Source organism: Homalodisca vitripennis, chromosome 7 (assembly GCF_021130785.1).
Source record: "Homalodisca vitripennis isolate AUS2020 chromosome 7, UT_GWSS_2.1, whole genome shotgun sequence".
NCBI classification, from domain to species: domain Eukaryota; kingdom Metazoa; phylum Arthropoda; class Insecta; order Hemiptera; family Cicadellidae; genus Homalodisca; species Homalodisca vitripennis.
This window is the reverse complement of record NC_060213.1, coordinates 135,377,091-135,395,322: the sequence shown is the minus strand read 5'-3', so window position 1 is coordinate 135,395,322 and position 18,232 is coordinate 135,377,091. Positions and strand designations below refer to the sequence as shown.

The 18,232-nt window shown below is 31.9% G+C and overlaps 1 protein-coding gene across 1 annotated transcript; it reads right to left on the bottom strand.

Annotated features, from left to right (window-relative positions):
- Positions 1–3,793: 3,793 nt before the first annotated feature.
- LOC124366370 (delta-latroinsectotoxin-Lt1a-like) lies at positions 3,794–11,649 on the bottom strand. The gene is made up of 2 exons (XM_046822874.1): positions 11,435–11,649; positions 3,794–6,119 (listed from the first exon to the last, which is right to left on the bottom strand). Exon 2 carries the CDS (start codon positions 6,067–6,069, stop codon positions 5,113–5,115), a length of 957 nt encoding a protein of 318 aa, XP_046678830.1. The 5' UTR covers positions 6,070–6,119; positions 11,435–11,649; the 3' UTR covers positions 3,794–5,112.
- Between the last annotated feature and the right edge of the window lie 6,583 nt (positions 11,650–18,232).

The window sequence follows — 18,232 nt, the reverse complement described above, 5'->3', positions numbered from 1 at the left end:
TGTGCTAAAGCTGTGAATACTGGTTGAGTCATTAAAGTTGTTAATATTTTCTTGAATGTACAAGGTTAAGAAGACGTACGGTGATATGAATAAAGGTTTACAATGGGTTTGATCCGGAGCGCCACAAATTAACCTGACTGCCCTCTTCTGTCATGTAAAAACTTTCTAGGGCATCCAGAATTACCCCATAAGGAGATACCGTAGCTAAGATGACTTTGAATGTAAGCTTAGTATATGCTGAGAAGGATATCAGGAGTAACTCTGCTCTTTAGAGATCTCAACAAAAGAGTCCCTTTGCTAGTTTGGTGACTACATTGTCAATATGATTACCCCATTTTAAATCAGTTTGTAAAAATATGCCCAGGAACTTCAAAGCACAGATTTCTTCCTTTTTTGGTGTCAAGCTAAGTGCTAAGTCCTGCATTTTCCCAGCATTCAGACTTAACTTATTAGCACAGCACCAGTCTATAACTATTTTTGTCTTATCTTCTAAGGTGTTATGGGCCTTCATAGTACTACTCTCCCTGACATTTAAACCCATGTCATCTGCGAATAAAAAACTATTTACATTGGAATTAGCTAAGTTGCTAGGTAAGCCATTAACAAGAGGATTACATTGATGCATGTGGCCGCCTGGGCTTGTTGCCCATACTGCGATAGGACGCAGTAGCGAGAAGTCAGACCACAGCAATTTTGCCCCGAGAGCAATCCATATGGTTCATATCAATGTAACTTGTAAAAAAATAAAACCAAAACAAGGCAATGAAATTAAAATGTATTTTAGGCTCAAATAAGGAACCCAGCAACCAAGCAATGTTTTTGAAGATGCTGATTATTAAAATAAATGTGATTAAATTTTGAAGATAATTGACTGTTCAGAATAGAAAAAATCTTTAAAAATGTGATACAAATGTATTTTTTTATGACTTAAATCATGTTATTCATGAAAATGGAAAATTATTTGAAAAATGTATACAAAAACCCACATACGGAAAATATTTTAATTTTTATCTCTGAGAATTATACTGGTTAATTAAAGTAACTATACTTATAAAGAATTAATGGAACTTCACTTGTTTTGTATTAACTATAAGCTATAAAAATAGTATTATTATTTCTATGTGTAAAAATATACGATAAACATTTTAGGATCTTAATATTTCAACCCAATTTAATTTATTGGCAATTGGAATTAATTTAGGGTCCACAGAAATTATGCATTACTAAAAATATGTTGATACATGTTAGAAGAAAATACAGTGAGGAAAATTTTAATTTTAGACCAAATCAGCTAGGTTTTAATAAATTTACTGGAATAATCAAAGTTAACATATGTAAAGGCAAGTAGCACAGTTCATAATGTAGATTCTGGGAAAGAAAGAAGACTGGTTTAGATATTACAAAAACGTTGAACAATTTCAGATTTTTATTCAGTATACACAAACTTTCATAACAGTTTTTTACGTCGTTAACATACTACTTGATAAGTGCAATTCTGATAAAATACTTGTGTAAAAACATGCTCTATGCTCAACCATAACCAAACTTCCAGTTATTTTGAGAATGCCATGTGACTTTCACCATGTTAGTAGATGCTCCCTATAACGATTAAAATTCAAATCGAATTTCAGCAAATACTCAATGCCTATAGAGCCTGGGCTAATCTATACCCTATGCTCTTGTATAAAAATGTAATTGTGTCTGCATGTAAGTTACTCAATTTTTTAGATGTACATGCAATGTTCCTGGTTAACATATAGGCCTATTCATATTTGAAAACTCCCTTTTGGCTTAATCAACAGACAGTAAATCATCTGTCAAAGTCAAGAATAATAAGTATAATAATTTGTACGCATTTGAACAGGTGATAGTAAACTTTTGTTGTTATTCGGCAGTTAAGGTCAGTTATAATATAAAAAATATGTCAAGTTATATAATATCAGAAGCTTTTCTGTGCCTTAGTTTGTATCATTTATTACATAATAAGTGTGTTAACTGAAAAGCTAGACTTCGATAGATCATTTGTTACTGAAATCGTTGGAGTTATTCAATCAAATATAATGAAATATTGGTGTAGCGTTTTTAAAGCTACATTGATTTATTTTTTAAAATTAAAACTTAAATTAAATAAAAATTTTGGGATCGAAATATTGGGATTTAATTTTAGATTAGATTGTGAAATGTCAGGGTAAAAACGAAAATGTAATCCTTTGGCAAGTTAGTACTGGTAGTTTTAAATTGTTAGGAAGGCAGGTTGCTGCCTTGAATTGATTAGAACTTGTCTTGTTGAGAGTATTGTTCTCCTTGTTTGATACAGCTGGACCAATGAGAGAGCACCATGGATGTCCTGCAAAGTTGATTGGAAAGGGAAGTATTTAAGCGCCCCGCTCATAATTTTCGCCCTTCTTTTAGTTATTTTCGTGAGTAAAGTTAATTGCAGTGCGCCGTATTTCTTAAATTTTTTTTCCGCGAGTGATTTTGAGGTAAGCACCAAATTTATTGTACGTTTTATTGAAATAGTCATCATGATTTGATATTAAATTAATTCTGTTGTCTTTTTTATAGGAAAAATTAAATTCATAGAAACTACAGAGCAATTCTGAATAACTTATTCTCGAAGAACAATAGAGCATAATAGAATCATGCAAGTTACATTTGGTTTCATGCTTGCAAGAAAAGTGAATTAAAATTGAACTTTGTTAATAACTTTAATTGAGATTTGGAAAAGTAGTAATTTATTAATATTTAACTGGAACTGTTTTATTGTGAATTATTAATTGGAAATTAATTGAACTTTAATAATTGTTAGAGAGAGTTGTAATCTGAATTGCAGAGACTTGAAATTTAAGGTTCATATAGTGGAAAGAGAAGTTTAAATTTTTATTTTGAATTTTGAGTGAACTTAGAAGTGAACATTTTTATTTTAGTTATTTCCAAGTGGTTTTTCATTTTTATTTTAAAACTTAATTATTTTATTTTAGAAGAGAGCTCTGATTTTTAGTTTGATATATTTGATTAATAGTTTTATTTCTTACCAAAGGAATTTTTAAATTTACTAAAAGGTTTGTCAATTCTTTGTGGATAATAGAGTGATACAAATTCTGAAACATTGAACTTATTAATTTGCCAGTTTAAAATAAATCCATTGTGTTATTTAGAACTGTGATCTTTATTTTAGACAAACCAGATAAAATTTGATAGTTAACAAATTTAGTAATAAAGTCTACTGAGTATTCACTAGGAGCTTTACTAATAAAAAAATATTTTATATCGTCTTGGATGTCTCATTGATAATTTAAATATTATTACTTTGGAATATTAATATCAACAATCCAAATTGTTATAATTGTAGAGAGATTCGAGAAATTTCATAGATATAAAAACTTTTCACTTTGAGACTTTTGGGCTAGCTCTTGAAATTTAAATGGATCAAGAAATTGGAATATCTTTCAGTGACTATCACTTATCTCAGGATTGTTATGAATTCCATTTAAAAAGAATATGCTGATGGTGTCCCTATTTTTCAAAATGAAATTGTGTACGAAGCTATGGCCAACTGCTAGTAAATGTTGTTTCTATGAAGGGTATAATGGACAATAATTATACTGGTAAGATAATAATTATAATAGACACTGGGCAAAATACTGATGCAGAAATATTTGCATACCTTCCAAACAAACCACTGCCAAATTATAATTTTGTTACTTTGATTTTGAAAGATTTTTCATTAGGTCATGTATTTTTGGTCAAAAAATTATTTTCAAATAAGGAACAAAATATAAAAACACAATCATCACACCATTTTGTAAAATAAATATAATAAATTGCACTGTAGGTTTCATGATACACACTATACACATTCTGTAATAAGATTATATAACAATAATCAGTCTCAATATTTATATTTACATATATATATATTTACATTTGAACTGAACTGCTCGGAAATTTGCATATTTGAGCGTAGTGGATTCATACAGTAAAAAATTGTATGTATGTATGTAAATATGTATTTACATTTCCACATCTATAAATTGGGGGATTTTGAACTGAACTGAGACAAAAGAAATTTATATAAATCCTGTATGATGCACTAAGACTTTTCCTCAGATACGAAAACCAACGTCAAACAAATATAGTATAACCAGGTAGCCTAATGGAAGTGTATATTTTAAGTGTTATTATGATGTAGGCTAATATAGAAAATTCATTCACGCTGTTACGGGTTCACACCGCTCCACGAGTCTGTACGCAACTGTAGTGTGCTAAACACTAAACTGTTGCTCAAACACAGTGTAAATTACTGGCTACCTGGTTATACTATATTTGTTACTTTTCTTAACTGAGGAAAAGTCTTAGTGCATCTTACAGGATTTATAAATAATAAAAAAAAATAGTTTCTTTTGTCTCAATTCAGTTCGAAATCCACCAATTTATATACGTGGAAATGTAAATGCATATTTACATACATACAATTTTTTACTGTATGAATCCACTACGCTCAAATATGCAAATTTCCGAGCAGTTCTTCCAGAGTTTTGGAGGCAGTACCTAGCTATAAGATGAGAATCTCCTCCTAAGATAATATTGTGCTAATTATAAGTTATGTATGCAAGCATTACCATTTCCAAGCTGTATAGTTTTGGTAACTGTCATTAGCTAGAATCAACGTTTATTATTATCTTCTTACTTGTAAGTTTGACTAAAATAAATAATAAATAAGCAGCTTCCATCATCTCACTCAGGATCTATAAGTAATTTCTTTTGTCCAAATTCAGTTCAAATGTAAATGTAAATATAAATATTGAGACTGATTATTTTTATGATACTAATAATCAATTAGTCAAACTTACAAGTAAGAAGATAATAATAAACGTTGATTCTAGCTAGTTACCAAAACTATACAGCTTGGAAATGGTAATGCATACATAACTTATAATTAGCACAATATTATCTTAATAGTAAACTTATGCTCCAATGATTTTACGACAATCGTAAGTGAATATGAAAGTGTATTTTGCATTAAGATTTTTTGTGGTAATAAATAGTAATGCAAAATAGTTTTGTGTTCACTTACGGTTGTCCTAAAATTATTGGACCATAAGTTTACTATTAAGTTACAATTATGCCCTGGAGATCTTCGTTACTAATATACGACAAAATCTTCCTAATTACCATATCAGGAATGAAGATCTCACTGTTCACAAACAGCTCTGTAAGGCTCTCCTCAGCCAAATTCAACAAGTCATGTCTTTTCTTCTTCTTTGTAAACTTCGCCTGCATGAGAGACCCATAGATAGGAAACTCTTTTAGAAACTCAGGAGTCCAGATAAGATTCACCATATCTGTCACAGAAAGAACACTGATGCAACTTGAGAACACACAATACAAAGAGTGACCATCCACTTTTGTGCACTTCATCCTCACAAGTTCCACCAAACACGCTGACTTGTAGGATATCAACTTGACTTCATCCCACAATAGTCTATCATCATATGGCAAATTTGCACACTTGAGCTTTAACGAATGTCTTGAAACAACGCGTACGGCACGTAGCTGTGAGTAAAAATCAAACATTAAATATATTTTAGACATCGATTCCTTAGAGTAGGGAGTTGCCCAGTCGAGCAGTTCCTCCAGAATCTTGGAGGCAATAGCTATAAGATGAGAATCTCCGTGCATCGTCTCCATCAAGTTGTAAATAGCCCAATCTAGTGGGCTTAGTCCTTGATAATCAGGGGTTTTAAAATTTACACTGTGTTTAAGCAACAGTTTCGTGTTTAGCACGCTACAGTTGCGTACAGACTCGTGGAGCGGTGTGAACCCGTAACTAGTCTTACAACCAATATCAGCTCCAGCCGCTATGAGCAGTTCAGTTATCACCGAGCTACAATCATTTCTCACAGAAATATGGAGTGCCGTCAAGCCTTCTCCAGCCGGTTCGTTGATGTCCACTCCGTTTTCCACCAAAGTTTTTACTTCATTCTCCTGCAATTGAAAAACTGCGTGATGTAGAGGAGGTAAATAGAAGGAGGAATCCAAGACCGGTTCTGCTGGGTAGACCATCATCTTCACCACTTTCAACTTCTTGACTTCATCTCTACCTTCGATGTTCGAGTCTGGAATCAACAAAACCATAATCAATTAAAAAACATGTAAGTATTCAATTTTAGTTGATACTTTGAAACATTGATTTGGTTAAAAGTACGTGTTATACGACAATTACGCCCTAAAATACCAAAAACTAGTTTTAAAAATTAACTTGAATTATATTTCTACATAACAGTTACTTTTAATACGAAGAAGAAATTAACCAAGGTTATTATTGAACCAAAAATAACAAAATATGTATGCTTATTTCTCAACAAATTACTTTTATTATCTAGTAAAAACATTTTATATTACTGAGGAGTGACAAAATTATATACAGTTAGTTTTTATGTTAAAAGACCATTTACAATATTTTATTTTTACCATACCCAGTTCTTTGACTACATTTGTATATTTTATGTTTCTGATATCTTTCAAGCCGTAGTAATAAGATACAATCTTGAAACCTGAATAATATTACAGTAAACTGCTTTATTTTAAGATTGATTCCGTAGAAATTCTTACTTAACATTCTCAGCCCCACGTAAAGATTTATAATTAAGTTATTTCTGTAGATTAACATAGACGCCTGGGGCTGAAAGTGTTATATAGCAGTACTAGACTAGCTAAAGTCCACAATAATATAGTTAAATCATGTTTGAAAAATATCAGCTACAAAAACACACAATTAGTCTCCCCTCGCATTTATTACCTTTAAAGAGGTTAGCATTAAGGAAATTAATAAAGAAATTTCTTTTCAAGAATTATTTACATATCCACATTCCTTATTCAATTAACCTGGTCAGGAATGACACTGTTCATGGTATCTACACAGCAGCCATAAACTCTCTTAGTAAAGCTGTAAATAACCGCAAAAGGAACGACTTAGTTGTAAATCCATAAAAAAAAATTTCAAGTAAATAACAGTGTGAAACTGCCCATAGATTCCATTTATAGAAAGAACTAATCCTCCGACGTGAATCCTAACCTGGTGTACGAACTACTCCTAACCTAGTTCCTAAGCTACTTCTAACCTAGTTCCTGAACCAGTTCATTTAACAAAACTATTAATTTTATTATTTTAAGACAAAAAGAATAAATACTAAACAAAATCTGTAGAATATACTTTACTGTCATTCTAAAACTACAAATACCGGTTTTCATGAACAAATTCTAATTCATTTCACAGGCCAAATACATAAAAAAATCTATAAATGACCGTACCTAAAAAAAAAAAAATGAGCGGATTTCGATAAAACTTTCTACACATATTCAATACACGGTCTAATAAGTACTTTATATACTTTGTAAGTTCTTATTATTACTTTATAAGCATATTAGTAAACTTAACCATTTACTTTTTTAATCATGTGACGCCATTCATGTACACCATGTGTAACAATCGAATAAAGATTTTTCTGATTCTGATTCTACTATATTGTATTACTACCCTCATTTTTAGGCCACTCCTATTTTTGGAATTTATCGATTTTACAGGTCAAATTCTGAAAAAGCAATGAGCCGACCGGCATTTTATATGTTCTTTTCGTTATACAGGGTGAGGCAAACCACCCGTACAGTACGTATATCGGTCAAACCAAACGAGGTAGATTATTCGTAACAACTTAAACCCCCCTATTTCCACCCCAAAGAATTTGGAGAAATTATTTTGAAATCTCTAAAACTACCCAAAAGGGTAGTTTTTGAGGGGTAGGGGTGGTTTTTGGAAAATTTTCAAATGTAAAGTTATGTTGAGTTATACCTCATTTTAAAGGTATTTATTCACTGATTATTTTGATGCAAATATTTTGAGCTATCTTGCCGCTTATGTACAGGGTACACCAAAACGTAAAAAACTCAGGGGTTTGTGGGTAAATTTATTGCAACTACCTGCACAAATGTAGAGAGACGATATTTTTTATTGAAAACCAATGATGAGATGGCTTATCGAAAAATATCATCAAATGCCACCCTCCCCCAAAATTTACACATTTTAAAAATACATAGAATTTTGAAACATTTAACAGCCCCAATCTAAAGAAAATCAAATAGCAACTTAGGTTGTGTTGTACATCATTAGAAAGGTCTTTAAAAAATAAACATTTTCTACATTTAAAGTTTGTCTCTATCTCTAATGGTTTCAAAACTGTAGTACAAAAATAGATGCTTATGGTGTTAGGGGAATGTTTCCAAAATTACTCAGCTGCCTCTCTTCTTTATGCCCAATGTTACCCAGACCGCGAACATCACTCCAGGAACGTTTTTCAAAGACTTGCTAGTCGAGTTCGTGATACAGGTCATGTTCAACCTGACCACAACTGGGTAATTTTCCTGTTTCATGAGAGAACTCAGCACTTATCGTAAGACATTGACAGTTTTCCAATACCTTTTTAAATTTTAAGAGACTCTTTTAAAAATTAGATGGTACTTTGGGATTATACCGACCACACCCAGACATGAATCGTTATTTCACATTTCGTTTCTACTGATTACTAGATTAGCGTAGAACAATATTTCGTCAATATAAAACAGGAATTGTCTTATCGCAAACACCTCCCCATCCTCAGACAGAGGTCAAAGTCGAGCGTCTAGTAGATAACGTGATTGCAGAGTCTCGCCGCCCGTTCAGCTGGTGCATCGCTTTGTTGTACTTCCGTGTTTTACCTCTACATTTCTCCAAACACAAAAATTCAACAAAAACAAACATTTACCAAACTAAACTTTTTATTAAAAATCACATTCCGCCACCCAAAACGCGAGTGCCTCCGCGGCCATCAGCGCGGGCTTCGGCAGCACCTTCGGTGCTGCCCCGCGCTGATGTCGACGAAAGAAAAACATCCCTCGAGATAGTACCTATCAGTAAAATATCAAATTCTAGAGGGGCTAATCAGAAATATAAATTGAATTGTAATGGAAAGGCAATGATGTACCGTGCAAATCACGTGATGCCGCGCGGCCTGCCGTAATCAGGATTCTCGAGAAAGATAAGATAACAGCGACAACAATACCGATCACAATACCTGGAAATGCTTGTAAGTTTGTAATTTTGTAATTGAAGAGTTTGTTTTTTCGTTCTATCATGTTTGTTTCTATAAATTTCTATTTTTGTGTTCTTCATACTGGTGTGGTCGGTATAATCCCAAAGTACCAATTAGATACAGTATTTTTTTCAATCATAAACATAAGAGACGAGTTTACTGTTGGAACTTTTTTTTTACTTGCACATTACACTGACTTTTATAGTAAATACATTGAGTAAAATTATAAAAAAATCTATTTTTGTACTACAGTTTTGAAACCATTGGAGATAGAGACAAACTTTAAATGTAGAAAATATTTATTTTTTAAAGACCTTTCTAATGATGTACAACACAACCTAGGTTGCTATTTGATTTTTTTTAGATTGGGGCTGTTAAATATTTCAAAATTCTATGTATTTTTAAAATGTGTAAATTTTGGGGGAGGGTGGCATTTGATGATATTTTTCGATAAGCCATCTCATCATTGGTTTTCAATAAAAAATATCGTCTCTCTACATTTGTGCAGGTAGTTGCAATAAATTTACCCACAAACACCTGAGTTTTTTACGTTTTGGTGTACCCTGTACATAAGCGGCAAGATAGGTTCAAAATTTTTGCATCAAAATAATCAGTGAAGAAATACCTTTAAAGTGAGGTATAACTCAACATACCTTTACATTATAAAATTTTCCAAAAACCACCCCTACCCCCCAAAAACTACCCTTTTGGGGAGTGTTAGAGATTTCAAAATAATTTCTCCCAATTCTTTGGGGTAGAAATAGGGGGGTTTAAGTTGTTACGAATAATCTACCTCGTTTGGTTTGGCCGCTATACGTACTGTACGGGTGGTCTGCCTCACCCTGTATATATAAAAGAAATATACACATTTTAGATTGTAGAAAATAACACAACTTTATCTATACTAAGTTTGAGCAGCTTAGTACTACAATTATTACTTTACAGAGTAAACATGTAAGTTATGACAGCATTCAAATTGTTCTAATTGATAATTGATTTGGTCATTCAAATTTTGAACGCTTATCATACTACAGTCCTAAATTTATAGTCGTATGAGCTATAAATAAAAATATTACTTCTTTTATATATGTGTGTGTGTGTGTGTGTGTGTGTGTGTGCGCACGCGTGTGTGAGTGTGTGTATTTTATGCTATGTTACGTTTTAGATATTTATTTTTGTTAATAACTTATAATTTTATATGCAAGTTAAAATTTGTTGTCCTAGTTAGGTTGTATTGTTGTTACCTTAATTTTTTTATATTTATATACTGTATGTGACTTAATAGCAACTGCAAGTCTTCAAATTTGCAAAAGTTTATCATTTATAAGTTAGCGTATTTATTAATTAATATTTATAGAAGTATTGTCGTTTTGCTAACTTGTATTATACATGTACTTCTTGTAACAATTGTAATAATGGCTGCTGCCGTTGGAAATAAATAAATATACAATTAGGCTAATTGCACAGTCTTACATCGGAAAAACATGTATAAACTACAATTGAATTTGTAAAAACAGTGAACATAACACACCACAAAAACTCTAGACAAACTAAAATAGAATATAAATTATGTACAAGAATAAAGCAAAAGCATGCATACCATGCTTATAAAGCAACAGGTTCATATCAGTTATAATTGAAACGTCACCTCCACTCATTTCCAATGGTCACCGGTTACTAAAAAGAAGCTGATTAAAGGAATGTAAATGTTTTTAAAAACAGAGACTGGTAAAGCGGGTCGTTGAAAAGTGGCACATTAAGATAAAAGGTTATGTGTATATATAGCCTATATATTACTTTTAAGCAAACACAATTTTGGAAAGTAAAAGTAAAAGTCTGAAATTTTCTTGCTTGTATCCAGTTCCATACTGAACAAGAATATATGTCCATATTTAACATGTTGTACTTTGCCTTATTTTTAAAGATTGAAAAAACTTTAAAATGTAAAAAATAGGGTGGCATTCCAAAGCAGAATTCTGTTAAAAATATTACACTACATGTACATACAATACTCGTGATAAAGCATGCATTAGATGCAATAATTAATGACTATTTTTAACCATGGATTGTGACAAAAAAGGGCCTTGGCAGCATTAATATACCACAGTATAATGTTCAGACAAATTACAAATTTACAAAATAAAATTAAGCTAGCTAGCCTAGTCTACTTAGTTTTTGGTTTAAACTGCGGTTTTTTATTAATTAGGCCTAGGGTATTCTGTGATGACTTTAGCGAACAAAATAATGTTAAAAGAACAAAATAAGCTAAGATTAAGATGTTTAACTAACTTATATAATAAGCTTACTTTGTTTGTAGTATTTGATCGTAGATCTAAGCAATTAATTTAAAATAAATGAAGTCTTGTACAGGTGTGCTGCTACAATGATCCACGCACTACAACGACATGCACATGCATGGCAATTCAGGAATGGAAAATCTACTTAAGTAACCCATGTTAAATCCTGAAAGAAAATGGAAAGATTTAATAATCAAAGAATAAATACATCTTTAAACTCTGAACTAAACTTTCAAACAAAGGAGGTTCGGGGTGGGGGAAGTCGTGTTTGTACGGAATATGAAGTAAGTAGGAAAGAGAAGTGAATATAATTGCAAAGAGATTAAAAATTACAGTTCCATAAAGAGTATTATACTGTATATCAGACGTTCAACGATATCAATAAATATATATTATGCAATAAATCATTTCTTAAGAAACAGGAACTAATAAATAATACTTAAATATTTGAATATAAATGCTATAAACTGTTCTTGTAGCAACATATAAAAAATGGGCGTGAAATATAAAAGAGTCATTGCTGATGAGGTTTTAAAATCTAATCCTGGTGATGTCCTATTCGTCTGCATATTCGCAGGTGTTACTGAGGCCTTACTGCTGTGTGACAAGCATCAAATTCCTAACATCAATAGAACACCACACAATATAAAGTACTCCAATATATGTGAAATAGCTGAAGTTACTGAAGCCCTTAATTTGACATATCGTTGCACACCAAGTGTGGCAACCCTGCTTTCACCCATCTATGAAAAGGGTATGTCAATCAGAAACCAAATCAATTCGCCTGGATGACATAAAAATGTGCAGACAGGCCGAGACCACTATCAAATACTTGTTTTCAAACAGTCCTAGAACAGGGAGCTCAGTGATTGGGATGTGTCGCCACGGTGCATGGATTCCAAGAAAACCAGATATACCACGTGGCAATAATCCGTACATAAAAAAGCAGAAATTATTTATAACTCCATCTCACACTGCATTGTAGCTATTTCATTTCATTTATTTATTTCCAAACAATTCACGAATACAATTGACTTACAAAATAGTAAAACGAAAATTGGAATAATACCTGCATAGACTTCACAATGTGTAAGTTTTCACTATTTCACCAACAAAGAACAATGGTAGAACGTAATTAATTCACAAACATAAAGACAACAAATTCATTTTAGCTTTTTTTATTGGTTATAAATTTATGACATAACTTGCTAATTAAAAAAGTCATTGAAAACACATCGGTTAGTAGAGTGAAACGCCGCGTACCGCATCAGAATACGACGATCCAGTCAGAAATGGCAGCGCATAATGTACTTCACAATATGTACCTAAAACAACCCGCCATTTCTGATTGGATAAACCTTTTGAGATGCGGTTTGCGGCATTCAACTCTACTAAGTGAGCTCTTTCAAATGAGGTATCACTCGACCCATGCTTTAATTTAATATTTCCATGTTTTCCTCTGTGGGCCGTCCCGCCATGGTTGGCATATCATGGTAATAGCAAGGAAAAATAGTTTACATAGCCATATGACACTAGTGCAAAGTTTAAAGATGTTATCTGCTATGGTTTGTAAAATATTAAGCCGTACCCAGACTTTTCAAACACCTTGTATATACATACATACATAATACGTCATTGTTCACTGTGTTTATTAAAGTTATGACGAAAGATGTTATTAAACCTTGAGTGTGTATGCGATATCGATTACTCTTTACTATGTGTATCTATCTCCTTACAATATAGAATGTGTTTATATTAGTTGCAAATGATAGGAAGTTTATAGCAAACTGCAATAGACTATATTCCAGTGTGAATCCAGATTAAGAACCATATTAATCAGTATCATAATTTAGTTGCCATGATGTAAAATAGAATACATTTAAAAATAATAAAAAAATAAAAAATAATATGTGGAGACAAAAATATATGGTGCATACAAACTGGGAAGTTTAGTTGTAAAATATATTATATATCTAGCTAGAAATAATTGTTTCTTAATTTGGATTAAATGATGTCATTGTAAAAATAATAAAATGTAGGTATGCTATAACTTTTTCCACTAGTTGAAAATTAGTTATCTACATTTTTCAATGTGTATAGTAGAAATTGAAACGGTGTGTATAAATGTATAATTATTAATTTAATTATGTAGGTACCATATTTTACCATTTATTTTATAATTTAGTTATATTGTTATTACTTATATACCAAAATTACAATAGACTAGAGAAAAGATAGACATATGTTGGAAAAATCTTTAACCTAAAAAATTTAGTTTGTAATTATATTTATTTGCACAATAAATTAAAGGTCTTGTAAAGACCCCATTTCTCCCTAAATAGATCAAAATAATAAAAAACTTCCAAAAAAGAGGAATTCTTTACCACAATTGTGTATACCATTTACTGCATGCTTTAAATTATTAAAATAACTGAAAATTTGATATTCATGCATTGAAATATATTATTTGAACTTTCGTCAATCGTATGTAAACTTGAGTAAAATTTTACCCCACCAAAGTATGATTTTAATTTGCCAACAACTCATTCATTAGCCCAAATACAAAACAGGTTACCATCCACAGTTCTTGTTTTTAATACAACTCAATTTATTAATTACGACATCAGAGTGTAAATAGAATTATTTAGATAAAAGTAAAAAATAAAGTAAAATGTCTAGTTTTTATTTCTAGACATAAAAACTATTTACTTACCTCATTTCTGTAATAACTTAGTAAATAAGTGAGGCAGATAAATTCATACATAGAAACCACAGTATACCCAGAGATCCATAGGTCTGATGTGGTTCTACTCCAGTAGCAAACCACAGTATACCCAGACATCCATAGGTCTGATGTGGTTCTACTCCACTATTTAAGCAAGAATACATGTGACCAAGGAGTAAGCTCTGAAAATCTCAGAGGAAAACATATCTATCGAAATTAATCCAAACTCCTCAGAAAGCAGCAATATTCAGATTCATTAGGTGTTCGACATGTCTATAAAGAAATGTTTTGAAAATTCACCGTAATACGACCAGAGGCATACTGAGCTTTGGCGGGACCGAAAAAGATATTCGGCCGGGCCCCGTCATGTACAGCCGCTCGCCCTTGTACTAGGTAGTATGGCGGGGCTGGCCCGGGCCCCGGTAAAATTGTCCTAAAACCGGTCTGAATACGACTTAATAGAAGGCTACGAAGACATAGTTAGTCTTGGTTGACACAAGAGGATTGCGAAGGAAAAGACTCTTTTTATGATTAAGGAATCGTTTTATAAATGGAAACTCCAAATTAGTTTTTTCTTTTCTGAAAAATGTCTGATGACGATTATCATCTCTCACTCACGACTAAAGAACTAAATAGACACAAATAATGTGCCCAAAATTACTATAAGCAACGTTTCTCTTCCTCACTGTAACAAAGTGAAAAATTTGAGTCTAACTATGAACACAACTCTTGGATGGTGTGATGCTGTTGTGGGCATCTGTAAGAGGTGTTTGCTTCAGTACACTCACTAAATAGGATGCAGCACTTCTTGCCAGAAAGTGTGAAACTTTTACTGGTAATAACACCGATTTTTCCTTATTTTTCATAATATAACTCTGTAATCGATGATATGACTGCGGATCTGGCTAACAAATTACAGGGATACCAAAATTACTGTTTACGTTTTGTATTATCTAAGACGTTACCACCATATAACGCATATTTATATTCAAAATTCTATTCTAAAATTGGCAGATACAAGATCATTAAAAATTCTTAATCTGGTGTATTCTAGTCTTAACTCTGGAGAGCCTATATATCACGCTGACAAATTCAAATTGATTTCTGAAACAAGCGCAAGAGAGACAAGAATGGCCTCATCAATTCTTCTTATTCCCTGCCATCAAATCTTAACTTATTACAACATATCATTTGTCGTTACTGCTTGTCACGCATGGAATTCCCTTCCTAACCATATTAAGTCAGTAGGGAGTCGAAACCGGTTTGCAGCCTTACTAAAAGCTAAATTGCTACAAATGATGTCAGCGAGGGGTTAGTTGGGGTAGGTCTTGGAGGACGAATAGGGCGCTAATGAATGTGTGTATGCATGTATTGTATGAATCTACTAAATTCTTAAAGAAACCTTTATTATATAATTTTGTTTTATTTTAAATGTAGTTATTTTATTTGACTTAAGTACTATACTATTATATTAGGGTTAATTGTAAGACAGGGCCTTATGGCCCTAAATTCGCTCTTTTGTATATATGATACAAATAAAGTCATTTGAATTTGATGAGCAGTCAGGCAATGCTTATAATCTAGGAATACATCAACAACATAACAGATGCAAGCTTCCATTCTAAAGCAATGGTACGTGATTAGTCAATAAAAAATGTCAAAGGTTACAAGACAATAGGTGTATTTGTTGATAAACCATATTTTCATACAAGTTGTGGGCAAAACAGTTTTTACACTTTTTGATCCACCTTAACTTTTGAAGTCACTTAGAAACAATTTGTTAACTCACGACTTTGCTCTATTATGGGGTGGACGATTTCATTTTCCAATATAAGAAAATTATTTAAAATTGACAGCAAAAATAAAAGTACAAGAGCAACTCTCAACCCCTTTCAAAGACTCTGTTTTTCTTGCAACGCAGATATTCAGCCATACAAAATCAGCAGCATTGAAAGCTGTTGCTGAAATCGGACAGCAAAAGAAATACGGCTTTGTGTACGTCCTCTTTCCTGAATCACATAAATTCTTTATTTTATGCAATCAACAGCAAACATACCATTCTAAAAGTCCAGACCCTTTTGCATTAAGCTCAAATAACAACCATAAAAATGCCCTTTTTGACAATGCCTTGGCTCTGTTTACAAATGTAAGAAATTAAGTCCCAAAGTTTTAAGACCACTCTGGTTCGATGGCTTCATCATAACAATCTGCGCCACTAAACTTTTTTCATCAGATGCTGTAAATACATACTTACATCAAGACTAAACTCAGACCCACTTGAAAATCTTTCTTCAATCGAAGGGGTGGGTGGAATCGAAACCGAGGTGTACGTGTACTTAAATATACGGGTACGGATATACTCACTATTCAGCAATTCCTAGAACCGCCCAAAACCACATTGTGTGACCCTGACTACAATGTACATCTAGTCCTAGGCAACCAGTGGGAAGATATCACATTCCAAAGTGAGAAAACCTTGCAACCCTGCTTTCAGATTCATCAAATCCGACTAAAGAAGATGAAGAATCGACAAATTATTTCCAAAGTCAAATGGTGTTCTCTTTGGTAGATTTTAATATTGTTACCTTAGACGAATGTTCTACAGTGTATTTTGCAGGTTATTTGCCCCACACATATCATAGAAAGCATAAATGTGAAGTGTGTCAGCAAAATATGTGACAAACAATCTAAATTGTCAAGTAACAGAGAACTCTTAATTCCGAACAGAACTTTTTCGGGAAATCTGAATGTGACTGAATCAGGTAGACTTCTAGCTCCCTCAGTCAACCTACTGTGTGTTGTTGAGATTCCCAAAACAAATATACAATAAGTTGTTAAAGAAAGTAGCTCATAAAGTAATTGTGAAAAGACTCATTAAAGCAACTGACAAAGTCATCTCACGCGATGCTATTTTATGCATTCAGTGTAAGGAAAACTAAAAATTTGTGCACATACATTTGTTTAAAGTTGTACTGTATAAACAGTTTAAATGTATTTAAAGTAAAATATAAAAAAAACAACTGAAGGAAAAATCTTTAAAGTCCTCAAACACAAGTAAACATTATGTGCAGCTGATTATTACTGATATAATAAAAGGTTTTAGTGCTTCAAGACTTACACTATGAACAGTATACCTTTTTATGTCCCTTCCATGTTTAAAAAAGTGCAATTCAGTATTAAGAGGAAAGTATATCATAGAACGTACTGTATATCATAGAACGTATCATAGTATACGTACTGAATTTAACAATTATATTGTGTACTGTGACATCCGACTAAAACTACTCTCGCTCTGACAACTTAAATACAATTGAGGTATATTCTGTTTTGTAAATGTTGTAAATATGAATTTTTGTTATTTTTAATTTTTTGTTATTAATTTGAATTTTTGTAATTAAATGTCTATCCATGTAAATGCAGTGTACTAAGTAATGAATAACTTGTATCAGTTTTCATAACACAGCATTTATTTTATTGTTTATTGAATTTCAGTTTGCTCAAGACTAAAATATATGTTTTTTATATTTTATTAATTACGAATAATTATATAATGATGATTCATAAATATAATCATTGTATTATCTCTAAGAAAAAATGTTGACTTAATATAAATAAGGCATTTTTGCTATCAATTTCACTTTATGTTTGAGTGATTCATTAATTCAGAGTGTATGTAAGTCCTGAAGATGTTGTACTAAAAAAAATTAAGCTAGTATTTTCCAACATCGTGTGCCACACTAAATAATAATTTTTTTGTAAATTTTTGTATTTAAATACTGATGCTGATCTTTTGCCCGATTCTTAGAATAATAGTATCATCAATTTATTATAATGTACTGCTACCATACTGTATAAATGTATGTGTATATGTGATTGTGTGTGTGTGTGTGTGTGTGTGTGTGTGTGTTGTAGGTAAATGAATAGTAGATTACTGTGGATGAATTATACAATATCGAAATTCATATACATTTTTCCAACTATTTTAATTTGTACACATTTTTAAGCACTTAACAAAAAAGTTTATATATTAGTTATTTATATTTGTATAAACCTAGAATTTGTTGATTTGATTTTGTTCCAAA

What these genes read in the sequence shown, in the direction of transcription:
- LOC124366370 (XM_046822874.1), bottom strand. Translation starts at nt 6,069, where the DNA reads ATGATGGTCTACCCAGCAGAACCGGTCTTGGATTCCTCCTTCTATTTA.